This window comes from Aplysia californica, unplaced genomic scaffold (genome assembly GCF_000002075.1).
Source record: "Aplysia californica isolate F4 #8 unplaced genomic scaffold, AplCal3.0 scaffold00216, whole genome shotgun sequence".
Lineage (NCBI taxonomy): Eukaryota > Metazoa > Mollusca > Gastropoda > Aplysiida > Aplysiidae > Aplysia > Aplysia californica.
In genome coordinates this window covers 136,055-144,899 of record NW_004797486.1, presented here as the reverse complement: position 1 = coordinate 144,899, position 8,845 = coordinate 136,055, and the positions used below count along the sequence as shown (strand labels likewise).

Here is an 8,845-nt window from a genome sequence, read left to right as displayed (position 1 = left end):
GAGAGAGAGAGAGAGAGAGATACCCTAGACGAGAATCACTGCTGATACAGGACAATAAAACAGTGTTCTGTCAGTGTTTTGCATTAGTTATAAATAAACGTCTTATTGGACTCTTTGAGGACGCGCTTTCTGGTCATGCGATGACGTTTGGAGATGCACTGTTTTAGGGCTGACTGCTTCATTTAAGCCTATTTTTCGATTATGTTTTCTTATACTGAAACTTTCAATGGCATTCAACGACATACGCACCATAATGTATACAAACTATTGGTATGTTTTAAAATTTGCTTATGACGGATAGAAACGTGTCGAAATATTGCCTTTGCACTGCTGCTGATCGGACATAATTGTGAGGCACGGTGGTGGAATCAGGCTCTCGTCAATTTTTGGGCATGTAGAGTTATTGGTAACATCTTGAAGCTTTTTCACCAGTCTTTATTTGGATGGGGAAAAATATCCATTTATTTTGAACTGAACCCTCCGTCCCTCTCTCTCTCTCTCTTCCTCCTCCCCCCTCTCTCTCTCTCTCTCTCTCTCTCTCTCTTTTCTCTCTTTCTTCTTTCTCGTTTTGCAAGCTCGCTCTTTAACTTAACGTCCTTCCTTTTCCACTGGTTCCTCTGTCTTTGCCCTCGTTTCCACCTTCTCCCTTTGTGGGTATAATTCTCTCTGCACACCAACAGCCACTCATTCAATGAGCTTCAAATGTTGTCACCCGTTTCCTCCCCGCCCCTCAGGTTGGCTTCAAACGTTTTATCAATATCGGATATTCCTGTGCTCTACTTCCTAAAGCGGTTCTTTTTATGTTCGTGACAACGCACGCAGACAAATAACCCACCCGAATGATCCCTGGGCAGGTTTTCGATTATTTGTGCCCACCTCTTCCCCCTCCCCTCTAAAAAGAACCTGACACTGATGTTGTTTCTGCTTTTTTCGCTAACAAAACAAACAATGCTGTTATTCCTAGGGTTTTTTTTCTGTCCGTAATGCACCTATTTACAACGATATGAATGTTCTGCTTGTTAAGATGATGTAAATGTTGTTCCAGTCTGGGCTGTTGTATTAACGATGATTAGCGCAAGCCGAAATATTCATATTATTGCCTTTTTAAATGCTAGATGTTGTCCCACAATATTACTTTTGTCCAATTCATATTATGAGCATATCTAAGACACCCGGTTTGTTAAGATGAAAAAGTAAAATATTAAAGAAAGAGAAACAGAGAAATTAACAACGTCGATAACAGCATTAACAATAGCTGCAATAAATTAGAACAGCGGTAGCAACAGCTGCAGAAACAATATCCGTGACAAGGGAACTAGTTAGAATCTTCCAGATGATGTAAGGAGGATAAGACAACCTTTATAATTGAGGTCTATTGGAAGAGGTTCCTTGAAGAGAATGGCTCTTTTAAATGCCAGACGTTGTCCCAAGGCCATTCACGTGTGAACCTACATAATATGTATTCGTTTATTCTTTTCAGAAACACACACTCAAAACAAGTAAAATTATGATCGTAGAGAATTCTTTAAAAACACCAGTTCAGCCTTCTGTTTATTACTCTGCTGCTAGGAAAGTTCTCAAGCAATATCATAATAATCATTACTCGAAAGCATACCCTTTTCTCTAATTGTAAACCTAGTCTATATTATCTGCATGGCAAATTGCTATTTGGTCGGTCTGTCTGCCAGCCCATATTATGTTCCCCAACGCTTGCTCTTACTTTTACATTAACCCTTTTTGACAAAAGTTGCACGGAAAATAGAACATAATATCACAGTCATGTATCTCTGACACTCTATTCACACATGATGACACAGACAAAATATATTTCTAGTTTCAGGCCATCGTGAATGTCTTAATCTTTTATTTCATCTCCGTTTTATTTTGCTGCATCGCCAGCTCGTGAATGTACTTTATTTGGTCAAGAGGAGACGTGCAGGAAAGACATTGCCGTGAAGATGGGTTTGATAGATACGGATGAAACGAGGAAACTTGATTGTACAAAGCGTTCGCTTACAAGGTCTCCCTTCGATTTCTGTGTGGCAAAAACATTCAACTCTTTCATGGATTCTCATGCCCAGAAGATAGGATTTGTTCCCATTTCCAATGTTTATTTTTCCCCAAACAAGGATAGCATTACGATCTTTTAAATACGTTGAGAGCTGACTGGACAACTTTCAGAAACATTTTCGTTGATTCAACTGCTAGAACTGAAAGTAATAAAGGAATAAAACGCTACTGAGTTTTTCATTTTCAGAAAATGGTTCAATTATGTTTCTTTGATACCCCACACGCGGCCATAGATGGCCATCATGGCCTCGAAAGAAATGTAAATATTGCTCTCGCCAATAAATGTCGCCTATGATGTTGTCTCGGTCTAAATTGCGTCCTTGAAACATGGAAAAGGGAAAGTACATGTTAGAATGTTTCTGTCTATTCTTTGAAAAGGAAGTTTATACAATTACAGATTATCTTCTATTCATTGATCATTTTTTTCTAGCCTGGCGTAGATTCTAGTCTGCTTGGATATTGAAATGCTAAGAGATGAGTGTTTGGGTAGGAGGAGGGGAGGGGCTTTTGGTGGTTATAAAGTGTACCCTGATGGGCCGGTCGAAGCATTCCCGGCCTCACTTTAAGGTTGAAATAACGCCCCACAGACACAAAGTGCTAATTTCGGAGGCAGAGGAAGTGGTTTAAATAATTGAAGAGTCGGAGACGCTGATCGAGACAATACATTAAAGTATATGTCGGTTATGTGACGGCTGTGCATAACTGACGAAGCGTGTTTTTCTACCATTTAAGGAATTTCTCCCCCTCCCCTCCACCCCCGTCTTCTTAAAATGTGGGTTTATTTCTTGCCTTCGTAATCTACTCAAAAATAAGTGCCTGGAAAAGAAAGGGAGGAGAGGAGTGGAAGGGAGAGGGAGCTGGGGACTCTTTTGTGGATCCCTCTGTCCCAAAGCGCTGAGCACTGTAATATAAGTAACCTAATAAAAAATTTTAAAATCGCAACGCTTTCTTCAAAAGATAGATCTGGTGCAAACCCGGCACTATACAATGTGATGGTCCTCAATGGAATTCTAAAAAAATGAAAGCCTAAACTTCATATAAAAAACATCGTTAATTGCTTTTAGATACCCTAAGCACAGAAAATGCTTTGTACATTTATTGGATATCAATCAAATCTCCAAAGCTCTAATGACGAAGGAAGAATTCTACGAAGCGAGTAATTTTTATATAGTGCTCTATTTTAAGTTGCTTTTACAACAGCAGTAAATGGTAAGCTTTTTGAAAATGCATTGATCCTGCTATTCATTCATTTTCATCTGCGTCTCGATTTGAGTACGAACCACCGTGATCTATTTCTGGTTCTTCTGCATGATTTCTTCCGCTCCGTAGATTCCGATATATTAAGACAAATTGGCCACCCTTCAAGAGGTGGACCCCTATAATGGCTGTTTCATTTTCGTTTACTTTCTCTTAGATCCTTTCCTCATATAACTCTAGATATCAATAACCCCAAGGGTAAAATCTGTATAATATATTTTCCTACTTGTGAAAGGAAAAATATTGTAGTAAACCTAGATTTTATTTTTATTATTGCTAATTTGTAAATAAAAATTTAAAAAAAGAAAAGAAAAGAAAAAAAGAAAGAATTGTGTGGTCCAAGAGATTCTTGAAACTCATGGATCTTAAACGCACCAAGTGCATCAGAACAGTTTCTTGGAGGGTTTCAAACTGTATAGTACATCTATTAAGCTGTAGTTAGCTTGAAATCAATAGTCCGATATACAGGACCCAAGGGCAGTAAGAATAGTAAAGGTTCTTTTCACTTTAGACCAACCTGCAAGGCAAGAAAACCTTTTCAACCCTCTGAAAATGAAGTGGAGAATGATGAAATCGATCCTTTCCTTCTAATTTAGAACTATTCTCTTCGAAGTCTTCCCATGTCTGAGCTTTTAGAGAACGAGTAAATAGTACTGAAGAAAATATTTGTTACACAAGTGTTCAACCTAGAGAATGAGCTCTATTACAACATTAAACGGAAACTGTCAATAGCTTCTGTTCCAAAATGGAGCATTGTATATTTCTACAAACTGACCTCCTTGAATCGCTCAATTGCTTTCACATACACTGCTTCCGGCCAGTAGCACCAAAGATCGACGCTGGGTGTGCGAAATGTGAAAGAAAATACATTTTTTAAAATCAATTGCACTTCAGCTTAAAATTGATTTTAAAAACTGCTTTTGTCTTTGTCTTAAAGAACACTCAGCTGTGTTTACAAAGACAGCTCGAGAGTTTAAATCAAATGCGTTGGCAAACCTAGGTTTCAAATTTAAAAGATTCTTCCTGGTATCGTTATTCTACACACTTAAAAAAGCCATAGACCAAAAGTGCTAGTAAAGACTGCTTTACGGTGAAGACTTGACGTCACAGACTTGTTCCCCAAATCTCTACCAAGGTCGAAGTCACAGATGTGATGATGAACTTATGAGGCCAAGGTTTTATTTTTTTTCAAACTATATAAGAATTTGAATACCTTGTATACTCGTACCGCTGACTGCCTCTCAGATTGACTTTTGTTGATGGAATCTAGTAATCAAGAGCTGGACATACAGTGCGGCTGGTCTTTTAAATAAAATCAAAGGTACTGTTACTGTTTTCTTTTCCGAAGGAGTGAGCAGACTACATAAATCGGTTTGCTGCTTATAACATTTTTAAAAACAAAATGAAAACGAGTTGTGTTCTTGATTGTGTAGGTCTGGAAATGAAAAGTACAACTCGTGATGTCGGCTTTGTTTGCATACGCACTTCAACCCGAAGACTACCCACAGCCAAAGTTCATTGAACCTTTAGAAGTGCCCCAGATTCATAAAGACCATTTAGCATGGGCCTGCCAGTAGCCCACTGCAGTTGCCGTCTCTTTGAGCCGCCCAACTGCCTTCCTGGTTAACGAGGCATGATCATGCTCACCCCACGGTTAAGTAGGCTTTAGCTAGTTCAGTTTATTTGCAAGCATAAACTTTGCTTCATTACCTTTCCATTAACTCATTCAAATGCGTCTGCCCTTAAATTTATTGATCATCGAATGTGTTTTGGGCGTTTTCTCAGTAAAAGGGGCCCCGTAACTTTCACGTTTTGTACAAAGGTTGTCTATGTCCCTGCTAGTGTAGTGGTTAGACACTTCGAAGTCGCCCTCAGGAGACCAAGTTCGAATCTCGAGGGGGGACAATTATAATGCGTGCTTATTTACCTTGCTGTCAGGACCAGCCCAGGCTGAGAGAGATACAACATTCCAGCTGAAAGACAGATACTTGAACTCAGGTCTCCTGCACGCTAGAGCGAAGCGCCTAACCACTTCACCACAGACTCAAGTTGTCCCTTTTCATAATCATTAGAACTATGATTTTAATTTCCACAGCGGTACGAGAAAATCGGAGAAAATAGCCGTTTTAGGTTTCGATCTTGATTTTTTTTTTTACTAAGCGATGTGACAGAGCTTGATTCAAATTGTAGCTCAGTTTTGGGTAAAACTGGGCAATAATTATACTGGATTCTAGCTATTCTAAACGGCATAGTTCACCTCATAATGTTGTGTGTCTGTTTTTTTCGATCCAGATGGATATTCTTGATTTCAAAGACCTCAACATGAGCAACAACACGTCCCTTCGAGAGCTGTTTAAGCACTATGAGACCTATGACGGCATCAATGACACACACAACATCGTCCTCATCGTCCTCTACGTCCCCGTCTTTCTCGTCGCTGTCATCGGTAACATCATCGTCCTGCTCGTCATCCTCACCGATGCACACATGCGCAAGAGTTCGGCTAATTACTTCCTTGTGAACCTATCCATGGCGGATCTTCTGGGTAAGTTTGACTTTTTTAAAGGAATGTTTAATATTTGGAATTTGTTTTGTTTGGCGTTTTTTTTTCCATGCCCATTTATATGAAATTGACGCCATCTGATTAGTGGAAAAAGTGCATAAGAGTGTCCAATGGTGTATTACGTGCATACTTAGTATAACAATTAGCATTAATAGCAGATAGAGATTCCAGGATTATAGATGTAAGTCATTGATCTGTGAGCAGTGACGATTTTAGAAATAATAGTGGTGGTGAGTGATGATGAGGGATTGCGTTTAAGTAATGTTAGCGTTAGTCCTATCTTCCTCTGCTCCAATGAGTCACGAGGGACGTGGGCACCCTCTATCCCGTTCCCCACTGGAACCATCTTTACGGTCACCATGTAGTTCCGAAATGGTGGTTTTGCGTTCTTTGTTTGTTTTGTTTTTTTGGTGGTGTATTTGTTTGTTTGTTTGATCTTTTAATTTTGATTTTCTCAAAGTTTAATCAATAAGTTTACTATCATTACTATACTCTCCACGATTTCCTTTTGTTTATTTTTTCATTCCTAACAGATACAACACAATTATATGGCGAACACAAACAATACAAAATCATTAAAATTGATCTGTCTGGGGTTGTACGTTTTTTGAAGCACCACATCGTTAAGAGAGATTTAGTACGTGTCTCTGGAAAAGTCTTTTAACATGAATATCTTTATTTAGTTATGTACTGCTTGTTATCTGTTATATCGCACGTATGTTGAGAGATACGAGAACACTGACTGATACGCGACAGATTAATGACCCAGTATACAGCGACCAACAACATATCCTTATTGACGAGCTGCACGTAACGTCTTGGCTGACGAGGATCATAGAATTCAGACATCGAGATTTCACATTTTCGAGAAAAGTAACGCAAGACAAAAAATAAAAAATAAAAAAATAAATAAATAAAACAAATGAAGTTAAATCTTTTTTTTTCATAGCACGGTTCGGTAAAATATCTGCTGATCTTTAACTAACAACTGCCATCTAGATCTGATACCTGTGTCTTGGGCAGCTATTTCGTAACGTACTGAAAGTTCAAGATATGATTGAACGTCCCGTGCTTACGATCCCGTTCCATATTTCTCTGTTCGATGAATATTCATGTGCTTATTTCGAATTGGCAGTCGATCTGCGTCAATGGGGTTTTATATAACAATGTTGGAATGTTTCCCAAAAGAGATCGTAATGTCTGCCCGTCTGAAAACTGTAGTCCTTGTTTGTTTGGTTGGTTCACCAATAATGTTCAGCGTCCGTTCGCGGAACTGGGGATTTTTTTCAGGGTCAATATGTTGATATCTCGAAGGGAAAATGTGGAAACTGAGAACCTTGTTCTATTTTACTCTTGTGTGTGTGTCCATGAGTTCATGGTTCTCATTGAATTTGAATATCAACGAACGTCTTGACATGACTTTCAAGTTTTGATCAGCTGAATGTTGTGTCTTCGTCGTCCCTGGCGATTTCTTTCTTGCTGAATCGAGATCTTTAAAAAAAAAGAAAAGTTTATGGGCTCTTACTTTAAAAAATTTATGGGCATGTTTTTCGAATCTGAAAAGCGAAGTATAAGTTCCCACTGTATGTTTTGCATTCTGAAAATCGGTTCACTGTGTTGAGTTCCGTGTTTATTTAAATAAACTCCAAATTTTTTAGCGTCATTCTTGAGGTAACATCAACGATAATAAACACAGCTTCTTCCGTTTCTATATGTGGTAACCACGGCTTTTAATATTTCAAAAGTTGGTTATATAATTCTTCTCTAACTGTCAATACCGGTTAAGTCAACTAATGGGTATGCTCTCGACCTTAACTGCACAAGGTTTGAGTTCTAGCCTCACTCAAGATGTTTTACCTGGGATTTCCACCCTTCAGCTGGGGTGCATACCCCACTCGGCAAATATTGACCATAACAAGCAGGGACCAAACACACCCCAGTTATCTAAATTGCGGGAATGGGGGGTGAACAATTTTTACACTTGAACAGGCAATAAAGTAATATTGAAGAAGACCCATGTTCAAATGTATAAATTGTACACCCCTCTTTTTCCGAAGCAGAGAGTGACAAGAACCCATCGGAAATTCCATGGCGTTTCGATCCCCATGATGCGAAGTTCTGTAAAGGACGCTATCATAGAGGAAGGGTGAATGAAGATTTAATCGTGTGACGTACCGCAGGCAGAACGGTGGCATAGCTTTTGCCAAAGAGCCTTTCAGCATATTTCTCATTACACTGCTTTATGTGTTAATAACGTAGCTTCTGCCCACTTTGCGCTGAGAAGAGCGTTTATACAAATTCTAAAACGTTCTGGTCACTCCCAGTGAAAGTGAGATATATTGATGAATCTCCACAGATTCCGCGTATCAATCTCTGTCTCGCTTCCATCGGGTGACTTTCCCTAGAGTGTACCATACTCCAGCAACGATTTCTGTTCTTTTAATTCAAAATGATAATTATTATAGATTTCAACTGTCATTTTAGATTACTTCCATAAGAGATCTTTTCATTTAACAATGTTCAGTCTCCAATCATATTAACTTTCACCTCGAGTATAGCTGAATGATGACCAAACAGTATTTTGTCTGGCTATTAAACGGTTCCCTCGTTTGTCAACCTTAATTATGCCAAGTGATCTTGATTAAGTTGTTTATGACTTGGATTTTGCAAAAATGAAAAATCTAAAAGACTTAAAACTAACTGAACGTAATTCTTTAACTAAAGTATTGGAAATGAGAAAAATGCTGCACTGTGTGAATGTATGTATATGTATGTATACAATAACGCTCGTACGTGTGCATTTACGTACGTACGTATGGAAGTCTGTGCGCACCTACCTGTGTATAACAATAGTAATTATATAAAGCATTTGTATAGCACTAATTCCCGCTAAATAGCAAGCTCTATGTATTTTATAATCTAAATACACGCACACACACACGCACACACACACAC

At 38.6% G+C, this 8,845-nt stretch overlaps 1 protein-coding gene across 2 annotated transcripts in view; it reads left to right on the top strand.

Annotated features, from left to right (window-relative positions):
* The window catches only part of LOC101855105 (gastrin/cholecystokinin type B receptor), a gene marked incomplete in the record, with an annotated part of 167,967 nt that overhangs the window by 76,222 nt on the left and 82,900 nt on the right, over positions 1–8,845 (top strand). For both annotated transcript variants that reach the window (XM_035970064.1, XM_013083175.2), the window contains 1 exon segment: positions 5,620–5,872. In XM_035970064.1, the coding sequence (XP_035825957.1) occupies positions 5,620–5,872 (253 nt within the window).